The sequence below is a fragment of the Schistocerca serialis genome, chromosome 1, assembly GCF_023864345.2.
Source record: "Schistocerca serialis cubense isolate TAMUIC-IGC-003099 chromosome 1, iqSchSeri2.2, whole genome shotgun sequence".
Classification (NCBI taxonomy): domain Eukaryota; kingdom Metazoa; phylum Arthropoda; class Insecta; order Orthoptera; family Acrididae; genus Schistocerca; species Schistocerca serialis.
This window is the reverse complement of record NC_064638.1, coordinates 1,234,725,424-1,234,749,589: the sequence shown is the minus strand read 5'-3', so window position 1 is coordinate 1,234,749,589 and position 24,166 is coordinate 1,234,725,424. Positions and strand designations below refer to the sequence as shown.

Here is a 24,166-nt window from a genome sequence, read left to right as displayed (position 1 = left end):
TGCAAGCTCAAGTACTGTTACAGTTGAAGAAGAAGCTACACACTTGAATTTCACAGTGAAGAGGTGGAATATTTATGTTAGTGTTCCTAGCATTATTTGTATGCTCCTAAGTCAAATTGGATTTTAAAAGATCAGTTTTGGAACATTCTATCTCACCTACTTTCGGAGGTCTCTAGAGGATGCAAATTAGGCATATTTTCTTAAGGGATTTGATATTTACGAACATATATTTGACTTGTTTGTCCTCATCAGCAATGGATGTGAGTAGCACAGTTGCCAATAAGTTAAAGCATTTGTAAGCAACTACTCCACCAACCTCGTCTATTATTTCTGTGGTGTCTTAGGAAAATGGAGTCTATATTTATAGAACTGGACAGCATGATTGTCTTGAGGCAGGTGTCCACATTCATTTGAAGAAAGACATGGATGTCAATGTTCTGAAATATATGGTGGAGTTTCTCAAAATAAGTTGAATATGATGGCCAACTATGTTCTACAGTAACAACACAGAAACACTGGTAGAACTAGTGGCTGTATGAATAGACAAGTTCGTAGCTCCTAAAGCACAGGCTTTAGAGTTCATTTACACTGCTTTTTTCCAGCCTTTATCTGCACCATTATCCTGCCCTCTCTCATTCACATGGTATGTAGCCCAAATTCATATATCACAAACTAAAAATTTTTATCTTTCACCATTGAAATCCTTGAATATTATCAGGCTTGCCTTCGCCAGTTTATTAATCACTATAACTGTTTCAGACCTTTTCATATTTGATACAAACCTCATAATTGTGAGTCTAGGTTTCACAGATCACAAGGTTCTATGTCCTACTCTAAACTTGTGATTATAGAATGTGCAGCATGTATAACTGTTCTCACTTTAAGCTTTTACAATTTAAAGTGCCTATGTTTATAGTAATTTTTTTTAATTTTACCTGTGTAATTTTCAGTGCTGCACAACAATGTGTCACCTGCACTGCTTTCACCTAGAATTACAAGTAATGTTCAGTACCATTTTACTAAAATGGAAGAAAAAGAAAAATTCCACTACTGTCAGCAGATAATTGCCATGGCTTCTGGTCCTTCATCAAACCAGAAGGGACACCTGTAATCAAAGCATCCTACAGTACCTCTGGAGTGATGTGGGTCAGGAAGCCGATCAAGATCGCCATCAATCAATGCAGAAATTCAAGAAATCATTTCTCGTAAACCGTCCTCACAGACGTCTGCTTGTCCCTTGAGTGGAGGTATGCTCCTAGAAAGGCAAATTCAGTCTCAAGCTGTATCCAGCTCATCAGTGTCATCAGGTTCTGAACCAAGTCCTGATTTATTTCCTTTTGTGGTGCCCTCACCCTCAATTGCTTTGCATTTACAACAACAAATAAGTAATTTTTTTAATATTATATAGCAGGCCACATTAAATAAAAGTATGGCATTAGATGTATAGCCCAAATACCATATCAATTTTAAAATCACTTCCTTAATAACAGAAGATGAGTCAAATATGAAATTAACTGCCATGCCTCTGAAACTTCCACATATCCCATGCTTTGCGTGAATTCAGAACTTCATACAGAAAACCACTGATGAGGTCAAATGAGTTGTTGCCTTTCTTAAGGAGAGACCCTTTGCTTTAAACAACTAGCTGAAATGCCGCAATCTGTGCAGTACCACACGGATACCTGCCACGTGGCTGGAACTGCTTCGTTCACAGGTCTACCTCCTCAGCATCCGACCACGCCCACGCCTGCCTCGGTCCGTCCAGCATCAGCACATGCCTTCCTACTTCGATACCTCAGCCTGCAACAGGAACAATAACTTGTTATCTGTGCCTGACCTCCACCTCCATCCCACTGCCACGTCTCAGTGTTTTGTGCCACGACATTCACCTTATCCGCACACCATTTTGAGTGGAGTGACTATGAACAGTGAACATTCACACATTCCGTCCCACATTCGTCATCATTTCCCACACTGTGCTTCTGGACAGCCCCCACCTCCACAGCTTCACTGCAACACAGGTGGCCCTGGCTCTGATCATACGTTGAGCTTTCCGCGGACTAACACACGTTCTCAAACTTTGAACTTTTTCTCACCTGTCGCCCCCGCGCCAGCTCCAGTTGAGCTTCCGCTACCATTCTCGGCACATCTCGGTGACTCATCCGTGTCTGTCTTTCACGACGCATCAATCCGAACACACTCACAACGTCTTGAGCTTCCGCAACCACAATTTACACATTACGCTCTCTCACCTGCGTCGGCCTTCCGCGTTGTGACGAATCACGCTCAACCACAACGTGTCACCTTCATGCTGCCACCCGAACAGCCATCGTTGCCACATCCCCTGGAGGCACACTCTCCTGTAATACTACACCAACAGCAGCTCGATGCAGGCAGTGCCCCGACGAACTCAACTCAACCTGTTCTTCCAAAAATTCTACAATGCTTACCGACACTGCCGCCGTTTAATCCCTACAGAGCAGCAACCTGGTTCAAATTATGGACGAAGTGTTCGACCATTACAAATTCAACGAGACAGCCAGGTTTCTGTGCTTCATCACCCACTTGCACGACCAGGAGGACTTGATTGCTGACCTGGTTGACGCCTTGGCCTCATCTATCCGGTACACTCTAGCCAAAAATACAGTTCTACGCCAGCTTGCATGCTCAACTGAGGCAGCAATATGGCAAGTGCTCCACGTCGAGCAACTAGGCAACGACAAACCTTCCCAGCTCTGGAGATGACTACATGCCCTGGTCAGCGCCGATCTGTTCTCTGACACAGCTCTCCTCGCCATCTGGTCAGATAAACTATCTCCTCACATCCACTTTGCTCTGGCTCAAAGGTCCCCTGAACCTGTCGAGCAAAGAATGACAATTGCTGACAAGCTACACGATGCATCACTGCTCTATTTCGCCAGCCACTGCATACCTGACAAGTCTCAGGTTCAGGCTCATCGCCCTGCGGCCGGACGCGGCCGGGGCCGTACTGTGCCGACCGTTCCGCTCCGGAAAGCAGTAAACAAGCAACTGGGATGTCACCAGCTCTGCACATGGTCACGCCCCCTCCTGCAACCGAACCTGCTGCGGCCACCAAACCTCGGACACCGCCACCGGCTACGAACTTTCCACAGGAAATGCTACCGCCCTACCCGTACTGTTACTTCCACACACGGTTTGGTGAGGCGGCACGGAACTGCAGACCACCCTGCTACTTCCCAAACGCCAGTCCCAGGTAGGTCCAGGTGCCACCTCCTGCGTACAACATGACAGGCACCCCCCAGCGCTCCATTCTGTCTGGGAACGACCGGATAATTGCGAACAACTTTACATTAAAGACATTCGTTGGGATACCTTTTCCTAGTGGACACAGGCGCCGATGTTTTGCTGTTGCCTACGTCCTTAGCGTCATCGAACATCCGCCCTCATCATACTTCACTTCAAGCCGTGAATTCAACTAAACTACAATGCTCGGGTTCAACTTCCCACTTCGTTTCACTCTCCGCAAACTGCAAACTCGAGTGGACTTTTTTGGTGTGTGAAATTGACAAACCTACACTAGGCATTGACTTCTTGCGACATCACAAACTTTCACCGGACCTAGTGCGAAACACCGTGTTTCATCATCCATCCAAGACTCAATTCCCCTGTGCCATGTCGCTCGTCTACGCAAGGAAAACTTCGAGCTCTCCCTCTGGCTCTACGAAACACAGCTCTCCAATGCAGCAAAGGAATTATAGACACTACAGCAAGGACAAAGCAAGGTCAGTAAGTGCACCAAATCTGCTTGCAATCCCAGCAATCGAGCCCCGTGTGTTTACCACCCGCTACCCCTCATAACTGTGCTATCAAGACTGACATAACGTGTACTGAAAGTTCCGCAGGGTCACGCCCTCCTAAAACGTCAGCTTTTGACCCTTGGCCGGACACAAGTGAGCATGTGCGATGAGCGTCATGTGTTCCTGAACTGATGTCTCCTACCCCGCCCCTCATGGACAGCACCTCAAACTATGCAACTTCGGCTCCTGCGTGCCGCTGTGCAATCACCACTGACAACACAAACAGTACACTCGTGCCATGCCTTTCGCCCGCGATCGTGCTGCCACAGGCCACGCCCTCAGACAATGGACTCACTAACGGCTCGCGCCGCTGTGCGATCGCCACTGGCAACACAAACAGTGCACTCACGCCAAGCGTTTTGCCCGCGACCGTGCTGCCACAGGCCACACCCTCAGACAATGGACTCACTAACGGCTCACGAGCTCTACTGAGCTCACCCGACGACAGTGCCACTGCTTTGGGCCGGCGGCCATCTTGTCACGTTGACTCCTGGGACACTTCGCTGCCTCAGCTCCCATCGGATCCACCAAGTGGCTCCGATCACCAGGACCATGCCTCGCCTGCTCCACCCACCACACATTGTAAACAAACCGCCTCCCGTGCCGCCGGTGACATTTCCGTCATCACCAATGGCACGGTTCACAAGCTTCGCCTCATGCCAGGTCCTCCAATCTCCAGTAAACCACGTCGACTTTGTCCCGAGCGTTTCTCCGACCTTAAAAATCATATTTCTGAACTACTAAGCTCTGGCGTCATTGAACCCTCTGCCAGTAGCTGGTCTACGCCCATACATATGACACCCAAGAAAGGCGGGTCCTGGCGCATGTCCGGCCCGTACTAAGTTCGCCAGCGCTCAGCCAACACCTATGACATCCAGATGAAAAATTCAGCTGTTACAGTTTCTCTCAACAGACTTAAGCCTGCTCACGTCAAGCCTTCTTCTACCCCCCCTTCAGGCCAAGATCATGACACTCACTGTCATGGCTCACAATGCTCCGACCACTCCCTCCACCTCGGACTTACACACTCTGTCGAGTGACTTCCAGTTCGAATCGTCAAACTCTCCACCTACCTCGCCCTCTTCTCCGGTTTCATGCACTCCGTAGAGTGACCACATGCTCCCCACGTTGAGCTTACCTACGATCACACTGCCGCCGGCCCCTTCGCCGGTCCCTTCCATCTCTCCACCGTTGCCTGTCGAGGTTTCTCACGCCCCCCCATCTTGAACGTGCCCCCACTCAAGGTGTTTGTGCCTGTCACCCTGGACATAATCTACGACATCTCAATAATACTGTGCGATGATACACTGTTCGTCGTGTGTTTCCCTTCATCCAGTGCTCATGACACAACCTCCGCCATTCCCTGCCACCTGGTGAAATGTGTTGCCCTCCCGCCCGATGTCGACCTGGACATGCTTTGTGTGTTCACCATGCCCTCCAGAGACATCGTCGTCGTCGCTCCGTTCCACTTGCAAACTGCCGGCCTACCTGTTGCCACACAACCTGCACACCCAGTATGACGCCCAGCTCGCTTCAACAACTTCCAGGTTCGGTAGCTGAACCTTTCTTCACGACATTTACCCACGCAGCTCTCCAACGACGCTGTCAAGCTGACCATGGTCCGGTTGCTGTGGACCACCCCTGCCAACACCTTAGTCACCTCCCCCCTCCCCCCCCCCCCCCCGCCTTCTCAAGAGTACTCTGTAGTGGGAGGGGGGGGGGGGGGGGGGGCGCTCTGTGGCGCCGATGAGATCGACACCAGCATCTCTATGTGTTCGTCTTTGGACTCTGAGCATCGTCTTTAGACTGGACTGTGTTTAGGTGAATAAATGAACTACTGCAAAATGGGTGTTGTTTGGTGTAACCAACCCAAACATCTCCCTCAATTTCTTGCTTCACTATTTTAGGTGGAAAATCTATTGCCTTAAACTTAAAAGTATGGACTGCAAGTAATGCAGCAGGCTTTAAGGATTTTGAAAGTCTTAGATGAGGAAACCAAAGAAGTGTCCTCAGAGATAACAGTCTCACTTTTAAAAATGAAAATATTGCCAAGATTAATGGAACAGCAACTAAAATCTTTTGAAAATAAAAATAAAGAATATCCTCAAGAAGTAGAGTCATTGGTTGATAATTTACTTAAAGGGTTATCAGAATGGTTTCGGGTTATATCCAACAATGAACTGATTAGTCAGGCAACCTTACTGGACTCCCGATTCAAAGGCAAGGATTTTCAGATGACAAAACATTTCGAGATTGTTACATAAAGGATATTGCAAAAATGAAAGTGTTGGTTGTTCAACAAGAAAAAACAGAGCTCATTTCTCATTCTGTTACCACTGTGACGCCTGAGACTTCTCCAATCTGGGTGGAGTTCAATGAAACTATTAGTCAGCTTCAAGCAAGTCACAACCCAGAAAGTGTGTGGCAATTGTCGAACTGGACAAATATTTAGTGGAGGGAAATTTGCCTAGAAACAGCAGTCTCTTAAACTGGTGGGAAACAAGAAAATTTACTGTGGCCAGTGCTGTATCAACTGGTTCTAAAAGTATTATGTATCACAGCAACGTCAGTGGCCTGTGCTGAATATTTTCAAAAGCAGGACAAATTTGCACTAAGAAGAGAGAGAGAGAGAGAGAGAGAGAGAGAGAGAGAGAGAGAGAGAGAGAGAGAGAGAGAGAGACTCACATCGACTAAAGGGGGTCAAATTTTATATCGTAATATTAACTGCAAATGATAACTGCGGATACACTTCAATTACACTAGTTGTAATTTTTATATTTTTTCCAATAAAAGTGTAAAAATATAACAAGAATCAGTCTTCATTCTTAAAAATTTTCTACTTTTTGAAAAATATTTGGGATTTTGTTGTAATATTTATAATTTTTATAGCAGACGAAATTTGAAACTCTTGTATCTGAAAATTACTAGGGACATAGCACAAAATTATTATTCCTATTTAAACATTCTTTCACAATAGGACCAAATCAGATAAAAATAGAGGTTTCATGACCTGAATTAAAATGGCATTGTACCTTCCCTTTACTAATTTTTGTGAGTGAATGGTGAGTGATGAGTCATGAAAAAGAGCTAGGTCATTTCAGTGACTGACCAGTTCTGATCAGATCTCTGAAAAGAACAGTTTTGCTCATTTCTACTTGATATTCATACAAGTAGTTGTCATTCCTCCAAAGGTCTCTTTAATTTTCCTGTAGGCAGTATCTATCATTCCCCTAGTGATATATGCTTCTACATCCTTTTCTCCTGTAGTCATTCCTGCTTAGCCATTTTGCACTTCTTAGCAGTTTCATTTTTAGATGTTTGTATTCCCTTTCACCTGCTTCATTTATTGCATTTTATATTTTCCCCTTTCATTGATTAAATTCAATATATCTTGTGTTACCCTTTAATTACACATTCAAATAATTCATAACTGGCAACTTAGTGTTTGAAATGTTAAACAAGATCCACAGTGGAAATGGATTATCATTTTACTTACTTAAATTTTATAAAGACTGTTGTGTTTCCAGTTGAAGTGCAGTTCTCCTTTTTATTGGCCTTAGAGATGGTGATGTTGATGATGATAGAAAATCCGTGTTGCTTTTGGGTATGTAATTACCTGATGAACCCAAACTAAGCACTTTGAATTCATTACACTCTTCTTCACTTAACTCTGGTAGTCATTCCATATCGAAACTATTTTGTATTACAGACAAGGTTTCACCATCCTTTTCTTCTGCTTCTGTAATTTCATAAATATATAAACAATGAAGTCAACCAAACTAATGATCTATACCTCTGTGGATGACTATCTCATAGATAAAATCAATAGTAATTTGTCTTACCTTCATCGGATGTTGAGTTCCTTTCATTGCAGTACTTTTGCATCACTAGCTCAACCATTCTCCTTCCTTGTGAAGTCATTTTTATCTAACAGAGAGCACACACTAACATTAACCTCTTCACAGTAAATACTTCACGAAACTAAACAAAATGTGATGTGACAATGAAGGCAATGTGACTGCACTGACGATGCTTACAAAGGGCAGTTACTGTTCAGTTTATCATTTTTCCACTTACTGATTCTTGCAGGGGAAATGCTATAATTTGAAACCTCATACAAAAAATGTTTCGAGAATTGATTGACAAATGAATGACTCAGCAGCTAGACGTGATGCAACATTTCCACTTGGTGTCACAAGCTTTGTTATTTAGCTGCTAGACAACATATGCTTCTCTTTCAGCACATGATAAAATAGCACGCAAATGCAGCAAAATTATATTGTGCAATACACGTAGATAATGGTCTCTGCTGCTTTAAAACATATTTCCAAATTTTCTTCACAAAGTAAGCAGCCAGAAGAACGTAAGTGCCGATACATTTTGCTGATCCGAAAACTAAGATGCACTTTCTCAAGATAGAAGAACATTAGTGCCAATATGCCTATCTGTATCTAAAATAAGCTCATAACTTGGAGAAATGCAGTACCTTATTCTCACAAGGAAAAGAGATAGAGATATATCATTTTGATGCAACGAGGAGCTGATTACTGTGAGGACACATGTTGAAAAACCTAACGTCATGTTTTTGGTGATACGTTCCTCTGACTGTCCGCATATGATGTGGTCTTGTAATATTATTGTTCCATCAGTATTCCATAAGATCTCAGTTTTTCCTAGTACATTTGTGGCTGTTCCACCTGCTTTTATTTATCTCTTCATTTGTTGATTGTTGTCCTTGGTGTCGCTGTACTGCGTTGCTATACTCGCTGAAAAATGGGGTCTGTGGGTTTCGACACTGACTACTTTAAATGATGCAGCTGACATATGCACAGTTATGGTTTACAGTGCTTTAATTTCACTGTTCACAGCCCCCTAATAATACATAGTCATATGGCCAGTGCACTATTATGTAACCTTCGAAAAGCCTCATTAACAGTTAGCAGGTGGAACTCCACATACTGCTACAATAGTTTACTGTTGAATATCTTTGAGCAGTAAAAACATAACCACAAAGTCCACAGTTCTTGAAGAATAATCAGGTACATACGGTGCAGTCACTGTCATTGGTTTTTCACACGGCTTAATTGTTTAACACTTATTTCACAGTTAAATTGTTGTTGTTGTTCTAACCAGCACAGGTTACTTGTCAGAAACTCGGCCATGGACTGGCTGTCTCATGACCAAAAATTGGGCCCTTATATATCATCACAATAATAGGTGCTGAAACTACACATTGTATGAAGTTAAATTTACAGAAATTACAATTAAAACTTAACTCATTAAATTAACTGAAGTCATCGAAAAATTGTGTCTCTTTAACAGTTTCTTCTACTACAAAAGTTAGGCTGAATTATTTGTTTAAATCATGAAATTAACAAATATCTTTATGCAAACAATGCTTTACACAAAACTGTTAATTACCTTGGAATTAATTAAGAGCTGGTTTTTCTAACATGTTTTTGAATAGATTTACATAAATACTTCTTCTTCCAAATGTTTATAATTATTACAGAATTGATATTTGTTTATATGTCAACAATAGAATTTAAGTTACAAAACAATTACTGATTTCTCCCTGTAATGAAAGATACTAACTAGTAATAGTCAAAATAAATTAGAAAATCAATTATATGCATAAAACTAAGCACAAAATTAGCTCTGGTGTTATTTAATTTAAAACTAAGGGCCAATCTCTCTCTTTTATGAAAATACAGATTATACTCACGTATGTTAATGGTAATTAAGTCAAAATGAACCAAACTAATTTAAGGAGGCATATGGCAAGACAAGAGGGGAATTAAAATTATCCCAGCTTGCTTTGTCACACACTGTTTGCCATTAAAATTGCAGCACTACAGAATCAATGTGCAACATAGTTAAACTGGCATAAAATGCATTAGATGCTTGGATATGCAAATGATTAGCATTTCAGCACAGCTGCACAAAACAGATAGGAATAATGCCATTTACATCCTGTGTGTAAGGATTAGCACCTTATGGTTTTTTCATTCAGAAATCACCTTTGAATGTTTGTTATTTGCCAGAAGATTGTGATTTTTTTAAAAAAAGAAAAGTCTACCAGCACTTGTAAAACTTCCCCAGTGGCCAGATCGTTACCTGCTCTGTGTCAGCTTGCTTGTTTCCAGCGGACAAGTATCCACACAGGCAGTGTGGTGACATCTAGACCATACTGGACTGTCAGTTGGTGACCATTGCTGTGGAATTATTTGATGCGGCAGTAGAGAAGAGGCATACTGACAAGGGTTACACAATGACAACATGGGACAGAGAAGTGGCACTACATCAGTTTTCAGACAAGTTCCTGTTCTGCATACAGTATGTAACCTACCCCTCCTTCCTTTGTTGTTGCTATTGTCTACAATGGTGAAGTCTTTTATAAGATTCAAGACGAGTAACATTTACAATAAAATTTTTACTTATCTTTTCTCATGCAGTTTGCTTTCATGTTCCATATAATTCACATCCAGATTCATTTAGCTCACCATAATATTTCTGGCTGACAGTTCAGCATGCTTTGGTATCCTCTCCCCCCCCCCCCCCCCCCCCAGCCCCCTCCCCCCTCTCCCTCTGTCCTACTGTGCTTTAGTGATGGAAACAAATCTCATCACTGGTTGTGATTCTGTTCAATGGACGTACTTCTTTGGCATTATAAAGCAAAAGGAGATGTACAGGAGCTGTTATCCATTGAGTTTTGTGCTTCTCAGAAACTAATTTTGAAACCTAACAAGCACAGAACTTGAGGTAACCTTACTGTTTAGTTATGATCTCTTGCAAAACACTCAATAAATCTGCAGAAATGTATCTGTCAATTGAGATATGAAGCACTTTTTTTTTTTTTTTTTTTTTTTACACCTTGTTGCTGACTGCAGCAGATGGGCACTTTTTTCATCAACATAAACATTCTTGATTCTACACTTAAACAAACAACACCATTGATGCACACTTTCATTCATGGTGTTTAGTAGATAGGCACCAGAAATTCCATGATGAACATCAACAGCATTGAAGTTTTTTGCCACCAAAAACCATTTTACAGAATAGATCACTCATTTCACAGGGTTTTCAGTTGCAGTATTTATTTTGAATTGTTACTGTATGCAAACAAGAACCAAAGTGGCCTTCTCGCTATTACAACTTTAAGTATGCAAGAACCAAAGTGGCTTTCTCATTATCACAGCTTTAGGTATGCTAACCCACTGCATGAGTTAGTGTAGTGACTGTTCCATTCTCCAACTACTTCCAATCCTGTAAAAAACTGAAGTTTTCCTTGTCATAGTCCTTGTATGTGGAATGATTTGTAGTTACAGCAACTATAAAATTTGTGTTAACACAACACTGTTTTTCCAGATCAGACACTGAAGAGAAATGTTCCCAGTGTTTTAATTTGTAATATGTCTACTGATGTACCCGATGATAAGAAGTTAAGCTATGAGGAGTTACTTGACCTCATCAAAAAAAAGGAAGTTACATTAATAGATGTGAGAAGTCGAGTTGAAGTGAAGTCAACTGGATTGTTACCAAAGAGTTTTCATATCCCAGGTAAGTAATTAGTTTGTTGAACAGCATGAGCAGCTGTGCACTTGAAGTAATATTCAAGATGGGGCAGCTAAGACAGGCCACCAAAAATATATCTAAAAGGAGTAAATATATTGCAATGCAGTTTTCCTTAAGCTGCAGCAGACAGTGTGGCAAATTTTCTGAGGTGAGCAAGTAATTTTTAATAGTTGCTGTATTATGATACAAGTCTGTTGTTGTAACTGTGTATTTCTTTCTTTGGCCTTGGAAAGAGCCTTTGAAGAGGACTTCAGTTACGTAACAAGTATGGAACAAGGTAATAGCACCACAGTCCACTGTTCTGCCGTCAGAATAAGAGGTCCTGCAAACATTTCCCCCACTGTACCAAATGTAAGTGAACACACAACTTAGTCATGGTTGTGTGTTTAACTGTGCACTTGAGACCTATATGTAACTAGCTAATTTAAGTCAGTAACTTTTTTTAATAGAAATATATATTTTTATATAGCATTAGAAAGAACCTTTAAATAGAACTTTGATGAAATAATGTGTGGAAATTGCCCTGTGCTCTGCTATTGTAACAATCAGACACCTTGCTCATGAAGCTACTAAGCCCTTCGCAATGTATGTGCCAATCAGAAAAGTGAATATAGCCTTTGGTTGTGGCAAACAGGGTCAAATTGTTAGAGCAGTGGGATGGTCACATGCAGAAAGATATCTTGATCTTGCCACATGTTCATAAGTCTTTGCAAACTTCATTTTTAAAAAATTCGAGAAATTGAAAGTGTGAAACATAAACACACCACCGAAAAAGAACAACTATTGATATTCAAGAAAGGTAACTAACATTTTCATAGTAGTAACACACAATCCATTTGTTGCTTTGAGGCACTTGAGTATGCTTTTGGGATCAGCCAAACCACTGTTCTCTGAATACTACATTCCAGTGCATTGCTTCCTTTCAATATTTTGCTCCATCAACAGCTTCAGAATATACAGCATTTCTAAGAAAGTTTTTGTTTTGGATGAAACAGTGTTTACAAACCATGCAAAAATCAGTATTTTCAATGTGCACTACTGATCTGTTAAAAATCCATTTCGGTCGTGTGAGAAGGACTATTGATATTTTTAAAAATATCAGGAATCTCATATATCAGTATTTAAAAAAAAAAATCATTATCGATTCTCAATATATCAACAAAAAGGCTTGAGGCATTGAAGGAAAAAATATCGACATATAAATATACTGCCAATTTTAGAGTTATACATTCAGGTATTGATTTATTATTAAATATTCTATACATCAACAAGCTAGCAGCCTGCCTATCCCCCTTAGAGCAAGAACTAAAAAAATAAATAAATAAATAAATAAAAATAAAAGAAATTTGCAAATATGTAAGTTAATAATGGGACTTTGTGCAGATGAAAAGCTCATATTGCAATACTTTTTGGGTCGACTGTTGTGTTCTTAAATAAGAACTGTGCACAGTGCTTTGTCCTGCAATATTTCATTCCAGTTAGGCTCACATAACTTATTTTCTTAATTTTTCATTCTCTACGTGTCAAAATAAATATTTTTTCACACTGATGTAGGAAAATTCCGTGGTGGAGCTAAGTATTGCAGTTTCTGTTGGTAGCGCTGATTATGTCAGCATTTCCTGCTGCATATCTCCACCTGCTGCAAAGACTAGTCTTATCATGTAGCCCTTGTGAGTTCAATTCAGTTTCTAAACTGAAAGAAACACTTCACGGCATTCACTTCAGAACTGCTACAGATTCATTGGGCAATAGACCACACTGCTCAAATTGTCAACACAACTGGCACTGCTAAGAGTATCCTATGACTTCTACATCATTGGCAATGGGTTATACACAATGCTGGTGACTGCTTTGAAGGTCAGTAAAACTTTGAAACACGTATCTATTTTGTACGAGCTATAAATAAATAGTTGTCACTATTAAAGTTCGAACCCTCATATATATTCCTTGCTGTCATTTCTTTTTAACAATAATAGCTTATTCCCAAGAATAAGCAGCTTTCACTCAGTTAATACTCAGAAGAAATCAAATCTGAATTTTGATCGGACTTCCTTAACTCTTGTGCAGAAAGGTGTGCAGTATACTGCTGCATCCATTTTCAATAAGCTACCACTAGAATTCAAAAATCTTAGCAGTAATCCACGTGCTTTCAAATCAAAACTGAAGAGTTTCCTCATGGGTCACTCCTTCTATACTCTCGAGAAGTGCCTTGAAAAATTAAGCTGATTCTTGTTGTATTATTGATTGTGTTTACTTAAACTTATGCATTGACTTTTTTTGGGGGTCATAAACATTTTATTTTTATCTGTAATTTCATGTGCTGGCACATTCCATGACCTTGGAGATTTGCTCTTCAGATTGGTCCTAAGGAACTCGATGTGTAAATAAATAAATAAACAAACACAAGATGAGCTGGTTGACATTTGTAAGCAGCTGGAAATTGCCCTGACTACTGTCAAATGATTGCCAGATGCTGCGAATTGGTGTGTTGGAAGAGCTTCTAAGAGTCATGTATCTGTGATACCAGCACCAAAGGCACCTCAAGTACTATTCTTTCCTGCAGATCCTGTCTCCTCCACAGTAAGTACAGGATCTGTCATTACTCATCAACTTGACTGTGAGAGGCATGTCAGTGGTAGATCTAGGCATCTTCTGCAGAGTGGACAGAGAAGATGGCGGCAAATAGTAATGGTAAAGTTCTTAGCTTACGTAAAAACTCATGTTTTGACGCGGAAAAGTACTGAAAACCGGAATCACGTGCAAGGAATGTAATAACTCGTATCATTTTCGATGTGCAAAAGTGGACTCATCTGTGAAAGAAAATAATGAATTTATAACATGCTGCAACTGTAGTCAGTGCTGCATTCAGAACTCAGATAATTATCATAAAGCAAAAATTTGTGACTGTAGGTGTGAATTATCTGTTCTAGTCGGCGATATGGTAAGTGAAATCCAGAGCCTAAAGGCTGAAGTTACTCTCTTAAATAAGAAGGTGAGTGAATCTGAACAACAGCGCCTGATGAACGACTGCAGGCCTAAACTATAAACCAAGGAAAGCTTTCCTGCCATCAATACTCAAAACAGGTTTCAAATTCTCGAAGAAATAGTGGAACAAGAACTAGTTCAGTCCGTGCAAACTAGAAGTAATCCTTCAAGCAGCAAAAAAACTGTCAGTGATAATTTCAGAAAACATTAAGTCCCAAACTTGTGTGCAAAACGTGAAACTGAACGTAAACAAACCATCCAAGGAAGTGGAATCTGTGAAATTACATGCAAGAAATCGTCCCTAGAGAAAAACAGAAGAAACGACGACAATCAGAAACACAAGCAGGGCCGGATTCTATTATATGGAGACAGCCATGGACGTGAAATAGCCCAAAACATCGCAAACATGCAAGACAACTTTGCAGCTGTAGGCCACATCCAGCCTGGAGCCCCTCTTTCTGCTGTGGTGAAGCCGTGCATGCAGGAGTGTGACTCCTTCTCATCCAATGACTGTGTCATTATTATGGGAGGTTCATTTGATGTAGCAAGAAATCAAGCAAATGATGCAATTAGACATATGAAAATGGTACTGGGTAAGTTAAATGACACTAAAACACTTGTTGTCAACATTCCACAGAGGCATGATCTTATGAAACAGTCTATTGTGAACCGGGAAATTCATAAAACAAATGACAGGATTAAAGATCTATGTAGTAAATTTCAGAATGTGTCTCTAGTAGATGTCAGCTATCTAGAAAGGGAGCTGCACACATCTCATGGTCTGCACATGAACAAAAGAGACAAAAAGATCATTAGTAGCAAAATTATTGAGGAAGTCAGGCGACATTGTTCACAAAGTGATGAAAAGAAGTCCATTGCCATGGGGTGGTACAACCCACCTCAACAAAATCTGCCACAACACCAGCCACTGCTGGCAAGCCAGGGAAACTTGTGAAGCCTGCTGGCCTCATTGCTAGTCCAAAATTATCCTCTAAGGTCCAGCAGGTAAAACTCAGCCTTAAAATCATACACCAGAATCTTGGTAGTCTTAGAAATAAGCATAATGATCTAGATGTAATTTCACGGAGTGACAAACCCGATATATTAGTCGTAACTGGACATTGGTACAATGAAGCTCTGATTAGCATTAGTCAACCACTGTGTATGAAATTCTGCACAGCCTTCAGTAGAAAAGACAAGACTGGGGGAGGTGTAGCAATTTTCACTGTAAATGAAAGTAATTTTAATGTTATTGATGTGAGTGCCTTCTGCTTGGAAGGAGTCTCAGAATTTGCTGCAATAAACCTGAAATGGGGTAGAGATAACAAAACAGTTATCGGTGTTTACAGGCCACCTGCAGCAAATACAGATACCTTTTTTGTAAATCTTTCTGACTTGCTAGTGTATATAGACACAACATTTTCTGTGCCAAATGGTCATGTAAATATTATAGTTACAGGGGATATAAATATAGATTTATTAACAAATGATGTCAGCACCAAAAAGTTACATCGTCTGTGTGATGAATTTAACCCGAGCCCACTCATTCGGGAACCCACTAGAGAAATTGGCAATAGTAAAACATGTCTTGACAACATAATAACAAACATGACCCACCAATCCCACAGTGCATTGGTTTTAAAACTAGCCATCTCAAATCACCATGCAGTACAGCTTAAATTGGAACACCATGAGGCCCCCCACTGTCACCACAAAGCAACAGTTTGTAACTAAAAGAATAATGTATAATGACAACATAAATAGACTAAACTGGATGCTAGCACAAATAAAATGGTTTGAAAATAATAGCTTTTCATATGATAACTTTGCTGCTGACTTCTATTACTGCTTTGATACCACATGCCCAGTTGTAATCACAAAAATGAAACAAACAAAAAATATAAACAAAAACATTTGGGTAAATAGTAATGTCACTGAAGCGAGGGAAAAATTAAAACTACTCCACAGTGCAATGCTGAATAATAGTGAGATTCCTGAGCTAAAGGAAGCCTTCAAAATATATCAAGCACACTATAAGGAATTACTTACACAGACCAGGAGCAACTATGTTGCAAATAAGCTTCAAAACTCACACAACGTAACTACTGGCATCTGGGCAGTCAGAAACAGTTTTAGAACCGGCAATGACAAATCCTGTATGGACTTTACTATTAACCACAACGGCATGCTCATAAAAGACCAACTGGAAATTGCAAATATTTTTAATGAATATTTTTCTTCCATAGGGGAAGCCATAAATGACAAACATAAAAACATGCACTACAGTTTTAAAGGTAATACATGTGACCATAGTATATATCTAGCCCCCACAAACTGTGCAGAAATAATGGGCATCATTAGCTCTCTAAAACCCTCTAATTCAGCTGGGCATGATGGCCTAAATACTAATGTTTTAAAAGCCTGTAGCCAAAATTTCTCTGTACCTCTGTCTGCAGCAGTCAACAATATAATAGAATCAGGCACCTTTCCAGACAGACTAAAAATAGCACAGGTAACACCCATTTTTAAGAAAGGTGACAACAACAAAATAGAAAACTACAGACCAGTCTCAATCCTTCCTGTCTTTTCCAGAATAGTTGACAAAGTTATATACAACAGGATTATAAACTTTCTTAACAAACACAACCTGATGTTCGAAAATCAAAATGGATTTGTAAAAGGTAAATCAACTAGCACTGCAGCTGCTCAACTAATTGAAGAGGTGTTAGGGGGTATCAAAAGCAAGGAACATGTGGCAGGTGTATACCAAGACCTGGAAAAAGCCTTTGATTGTGTGAACGTTGACATCCTATTAGACAAGCTATGGAACATGGGCATTAGAGGCACTGCTTATGACCCAATAAAGTGTTATATGAGCAATAGAAAGCAGTTTGTTCTACTTAAAATGGAAAGTGATGTCTACAACTCAGAGATCACTTGCATAAAATATGGGGTGCCCCAGGGCTCGGTGTTGGGCCCCCTTCTGTTCTTGATCGATGTAAATGATATTAAATACTGTCACAATAAAGGATGGCAGCCAAAAACAGTTGCAGGATAGAATTTTTTTATTAAAATTCTTGACCAAGGTTTCGGTACATATAAATATACCTTCATCAGAAGTACATTTCTAAAATTACATCATGCACTGGAGAATAATGAAACAATTATGCCAAAAGGCGTCGTCAGTAATTAAAATATCATCTCCATTTGTACGACATGTGTAATGGGTACAGGATCAAAGCGAACAGTTTAACAATCCATTGTTAAACTGTTCGCTTTGATCCTGTACCCATTACACATGTCGTACAAATGGAGATGATATTTTAATTACTGACGACGCCTTTTGGCATAATTGTTTCATTATTCTCCAGTGCATGATGTAATTTTAGAAATGTACTTCTGATGAAGGTATATTTATATGTACCGAAACCTTGGTCAAGAATTTTAATAAAAAAATTCTATCCTGCAACTGTTTTTGGCTGCCATCCTTTATTGTGAAGAATTTAACAGTTGCTGCTGCAGCCATGTTTAAAATCTTGATTAAATACTGTACTATAAATTCCAAAATTGTTCTGTATGCCGATGACACGTCCATTGTATGTAAAAAGTAATCATGTAATGAACTAGAGGCAGAGTGTAATAATGTGACAAAAGAAATTGTTCAGTTTTTTAATGAAAGCCACTTAAATGTAAGCACCAGTAAAACATGTTTGATGGAGTTTAACAAAAGTAGTTTGAATAATGAAATTAAATTATACATGGGAAACAAATTGGTAAAGAAAGAGTCTAGTGTAAAATTCCTTGGCGTAACAATCCAAAGCAACCTGAAATGGGACACACATATTGACTCTCTAGCAACTAAGTTGTCAAAAAATATATTTGCAATCAGTACTATTAGCAAGTTCTATAGAGACACCGTAGTCCTAAAGACTGCATACCATGCTCTTTTCTCCTCTCACTTGAACTACGGTATTGAAATTTGGGGGGCAACAACCAAAGCTAATCTAGATAAGTTACTCATTCTTCAAAAAAGGGGTGTGAGAATAATCTGTGGAGCAAAATATAGGGAATCTTGTCACAACTTGTTTCCAAAAACAGAAGTGTTAACTGTTATAAACACATACATTCTAAAATCCATATTGCTTGTGAAAAGACTGCACCCAAACACTTATTCATATTTCCACCAGTACAATACTAGAAATAAAGAAAGATTTTACATTGGCAGCCACAGAACAGCACTTTATGAAAAGGGGCCTCAGTATGCAGGTATAAAATTAGCTAATGCACTGCCTAGAGCAGTCATGGCTCTTCCTACAATTAAACTGAAACATCAACTTAAGAAATTTTTAGTAAAACACCCTTTCTACACATTAGAAGAGTACCATACTTATATGAAGAACAACAAATGCTTTGTGAAATTATGTGAATAGAAATAAGTAAACACCTTATTATAATTTTATTGTAAATTAATGACATATTCAGAAGAATGTGTCATGTGTATTGTACAAATAACTTTAATCATTACTGTTTCTTTGTACATGTGCAGTGTACCATTCGATGTTGAATAAAGCTATTATTATTATTATTATCTTCACTTTCTCAGACATTAAGTCCGGTTGAAAATGGAGTGACGCGGACCTTGATCAAGCGTCACTTACTTTTAACTGTACGGTATGTGTTATATTGCATTTAGGAACTTTCGGGTAATTGAACATGTATCAATAATTACGGATTTCTGTAGCTGTATATATATGTTTGGATGTAGCTGTATTGCATTGATGTACTGGTGGATATTGTGTGGTATGACTCCTGTAGTTGATAGTATAATTGGTATGATGTCAACTTTATCCTGATGCCACATGTCTTTGACTTCCTCAGCCAGTTGGATGTATTTTTCAATTTTTTCTCCTGTTTTCTTTTGTATATTTGTTGTATTGGGTATGGATATTTCGATTAGTTGTGTTAATTTCTTCTTTTTATTGGTGAGTATGATGTCAGGTTTGTTATGTGGCGTTGTTTTATCTGTTATAACGGTTCTGTTCCAGTATAATTTGTATTCATCATTCTCCAGTACATTTTGTGGTGTATACTTGTATGTAGGAATGTGTTGTTTTAAAAGTTTATGTTGTAAGGCAAGCTGTTGATGTATTATTTTTGCGACATTGTCATGTCTTCTGGGGTATTCTGTATTTGCTAGTATTGTACATCCGCTTGTGATGTGATCTACTGTTTCTATTTGTTGTTTACAAAGTCTGCATTTATCCGTTGTGGTATTGGGATCTTTAATAATATGCTTGCTGTAATACCTGGTGTTTATTGTTTGATCCTGTATTGCAATCATGAATCCTTCTGTCTCACTGTATATATTGCCTTTTCTTAGCCATGTGTTGGATGCGTCTTGATCGATGTGTGGCTGTGTTAGATGATACGGGTGCTTGCCATGTAGTGTTTTCATTTTCCAATTTACTTTCTTCATGTCTGTTGATGTTATGTGATCTAAAGGGTTGTAGAAGTGGTTATGAAATTGCAGTGGTGTAGCCGATGTATTTATATGAGTGATTGCCTTATGTATTTTGCTAGTTTCTGCTCGTTCTAGAAAGAATTTTCTTAAATTGTCTACCTGTCCATAATGTAGGTTTTTTTATGTCGATAAATCCCCTTCCTCCTTCCTTTCTGCTTAATGTGAATCTTTCTGTTGCTGAATGTATGTGATGCATTCTATATTTGTGGCATTGTGATCGTGTTAGTGTATTGAGTGCTTCTAGGTCTGTGTTACTCCATTTCACTACTCCAAATGAGTAGGTCAATATTGGTATGGCATAGGTATTTATAGCTTTTGTCTTGTTTCTTGCTGTCAATTCTGTTTTCAGTATTTTTGTTAGTCTTTGTCTATATTTTTCTTTTAGTTCTTCTTTGATATTTGTATTATCTATTCCTATTTTTTGTCTGTATCCTAGATATTTATAGGCATCCGTTTTTTCCATCGCTTCTATGCAGTCGCTGTGGTTAACCAATATGTAATCTTCTTGTTTAGTATGTTTTCCCTTGACTATGCTATTTTTCTTACATATGTCTGTTCCAAAAGCCATACTTATATCATTGCTGAATCCTTCTGTTATCTTTAGTAATTGGTTGAGTTGTTGATTTGTTGCTGCCAGTAGTTTTAGATCATCCATGTATAGCAAATGTGTGATTTTGTGTGGGTATGTTCCAGTAATATTGTATCCATAATTTGTATTATTTAGCATGTTGGATAGTGGGTTCAGAGCAAGGCAGAACCAGAAAGGACTTAATGAGTCTCCTTGGTATATTCCACGCTTAATCTGTATTGGCTGTGATGTGATATTATTTGAATTTGTTTGGATATTAAGTGTGGTTTTCCAATTTTTCATTACTATGTTTAGGAACTGTATCAATTTAGGATCTAGTTTGTATATTTCCAATATTTGTAGTAACCATGAGTGGGGTACACTATCAAAAGCTTTTTGGTAATCAATGTATGCGTAGTGTAGCGACCTTTGTTTAGTTTTAATATAATGGAAGGAAACATTCCACGTGGGAAAAATTATATATAAAAACAAAGATGAGGTGACTTACCGAACAAAAGCGCTGGCAGGTCGATAGATACACAAACAAACACAAACATACACACAAAATTCAAGCTTTCGCAACAAACTGTTGCCTCATCAGGAAAGAGGGAAGGAGATGATGAGGCAACAGTTTGTTGCGAAAGCTTGAATTTTGTGTGTATGTTTTTGTTTGTTTGTGTATCTATCGACCTGCCAGCGCTTTTGTTCGGTAAGTCACCTCATCTTTGTTTTTGTTTAGTTTTAGCTTGATATGTCACCTCTGCATCTATTATCAGTTGCTCTTTACATCCTCATGCTCCTTTGCAACAGCCTTTTTGTTCTTCATTTATAATTTTGTTCTGTGTTGTATGTGTCACTAGTTTCTGTTTAATGACTGAAGATAATATTTTGTATATTGTTGGTAGGCATGTTATGGGGCGATATTTAGCTGGGTTCGCTGTGTCTGCTTGATCTTTAGGTTTCAGATATGTTATTCCGTGTGTAAGTGTATCAGGGAATGTGTATGGGTCTGCAATGTAACTGTTAAATAATTTAGTTAGATGTGAATGTGTTGAGGTGAACTTCTTTAACCAGAAATTTGCTATTTTGTCATTTCCAGGGGCTTTCCAATTGTGAGTAGAATTAATTGCTTGGGTGACTTCATGTTGCAAAATTATCACTTCAGGCATTTGTGGTATCATCTTGTATGTGTCTGTTTCTGCTTGTATCCACCGTGCATGCCTGTTATGTTGTACCGGGTTTGACCATATGTTGCTCCAGAAGTGTTCCATGTCTGTTATGTTTGGTGGATTGTTTATTTTAATGTGTGTGTTATCTATTGTCTGGTAAAATTTCTTTTGGTTTGTGTTGAATGTTTGGTTTTGTTTCCTTCTATTTTCACTTTTTTTGTATCTTCTGAGTCGTTTGGCTAATGCTTGTTATTTCTGCTTCTTTTCGTCTAATTGCTCTGTCGCTTCTTGTTGTGAGATTTTACCTAACCTTTTTCGTTTTTTTTCCGAGATTTCATTTCTTATAAATTGTGTTAGCTGTCCGATGTCTTTTCTGAGTTTTTCTATTTTGATCTGTAGCCTGTGTTGCCATGCTGGTTTTGTGGGTTTCTTCTGTGTGTTGGTTGGTTCTGATCTTTGCCTAGTGTGTATATTTAGTGTAGTGAGTGCTCCTATATAAACCAGTAGTTGTAACTCTTCCATAGTTGTATTTTCATTTATTTTGTTGTGTATGACTGTGTTGATAGTTTTTATTGTTGTTTCGACTTGTGGGTTATTTGGTGGTCTACGCAAGAATGGTCTAATGTCTGTATTTGTGTCTTTGTATTCTATATATGTTAGCTGAAATTTTTCTTCTATATCTAACATCTGTGTCACTTCGTGTTCTATTTGTGCTTGTTCTGGTGGCTGTCTTAAGATTTCGTTTTCCTCTGATTGTTTAATTGGTGCATGTTGTTCTTTGTTTGTTTGCTCTGGGATGTTTGAGTCCATTACTGTATTTTCTTCTTCTTCTGATTGCACATTATTTTGTTCCAGTATTTGTTGTACTTGATGTTTGATGTTTTCTAATTCTGACTGGGGTATCCTGTTATTTTTTATTATTACACGGATCTGATCAGCTAATCGTTGTTCTGTTAAAAATTTTAATTCTGGGTATCTGGTAATAAATGTTGTGTATACTTGTGATCTGTATCCAGTTGTGTTGGTTCCTAGGTTTGTTGCTTGGTAATAACAGAACATGAGGTGTCGATTAACTTCATCTGACCATCTCATCCTCTGTCTTTGTTTTCCTTCTAGGGTGGTTGCAGGAAGCATATCCTGCAAAACACCTCTATTTGGATTTAAATCATTTTCCAGTTGGCTAGCAGTGTCGTTACCATTGTGGGCGGGCATAGGGTTCAAGCGTCGTCTCCGACCATGACGGCGCTTGTCCGAGGCTTCTTTAGTTCTGTCCTGAACCAACTAATCACACTAAAAGGGGGGTTAGCCCTATTAGTGGTTTGTTCTTTTCGTCGCCTTTTATGACTGGCAGAACATACCGGAGGCCGATTCTTTTCCCGGGCCTCCACGGGGTTTATTATTATTATTATTATTATTATTACCAGGGAGGACTCAGAGTGTTGTACTCATCCCCCTGACCAATAAGTTTGAGGTGCTGTCTTTCACTGAAACTGAAAATGAGCCTATGGGACACACTTCATGTGTTTTGGTGAAGCTTGTTCTGTCCAGTGTAAAGAGGATGCCAATGCAAAAGTGTAGAGGTCTATTAATCATCAGCAGTTCAAAAGTACAGCAAATGATGGTACCCTTAGGGAAATAGCAGCTAGGGACAGGAAAGAACTCAAGGTGCACTCAGTGTGTAGCCTGGGGTCCTCATTCAGCATTGAGAGAATAGGGTGCAACCAGCTGCAGATTGCAGTATACATTGGAACAAATGATGTCAGATGTCCAGGCTCTGAGATCATACTTGAGTCATTCCAGCAACTGTCAGGGAAGGTTGAGAAGACCAGCTTTGTGCATGGAGTTTCAATGGAGCTCAAATTTTGCAGCATTGTCCCCAGAAGTGATTGTAGCCCTATGGTTCTGATTATATGGAAGGACTGAACTAGAGATTAGGAGGGTTCCATGCCATGACAAGTTAGGCTGTGACATCCTGGACTTGTGCCATAGGGTTGAGAATAGATTAGGTAACTCTCCATCCAGTCCAGATAATGATAGCTGTAGGAAACACTAAAGTGTAAGTATAAGATTAAAAGAAATGCCTCCCACAAACGAGAGTATTAACATCCTAATGGCAAATTGCTGAAGGATTTACAACAAAGAGCCAGAGTTTGAAGTGGTCCTAAAAAGCAGTGAAGCTCACATAATACGAGGTACAGAAAGCTGGATGAAACCTGAAATTGATAGCAGTGATATTTTTGTGGAAAATTTGAGTGTGTATCGAAATAGGAAAATGGAGGTGGTGTATTTGTTGCTGCAGGCAAAAAACTCTAATCCACTGACACAGAAACTGAAACTGCCTGTGAGATTCTTTGGGCAACACTCAGTCTCAGGGGTGGGCGTAAAATGATAACTGGATTCTTCTATCATCAACCAGACTCATATCCTGATGTAACAGAAAACTTTAGAGAAAACCTCAATTCACTTGTTTGCAAGTTTCCCAATCATTCTTTAATCATTGGTGGAGACT

The 24,166-nt window shown here is 39.4% G+C and overlaps 1 protein-coding gene across 2 annotated transcripts in view; it reads left to right on the top strand.

The window, feature by feature from the left end:
* The window catches only part of LOC126419193 (rhodanese domain-containing protein CG4456-like), a 169,427-nt gene that overhangs the window by 59,964 nt on the left and 85,297 nt on the right, over positions 1-24,166 (top strand). Inside the window, exons 1-2 of one of the 2 annotated variants that reach the window (XM_050086338.1) lie at positions 8,095-8,202; positions 11,208-11,399. In XM_050086338.1, coding sequence (XP_049942295.1) covers positions 8,139-8,202; positions 11,208-11,399 — 256 coding nt within the window. In that variant the 5' untranslated portion in view covers positions 8,095-8,138. Of the gene's footprint in view, positions 1-8,094; positions 8,203-11,207; positions 11,400-24,166 lie in introns of those variants that run through there. The other variant, XM_050086330.1, reaches the window with a different exon arrangement.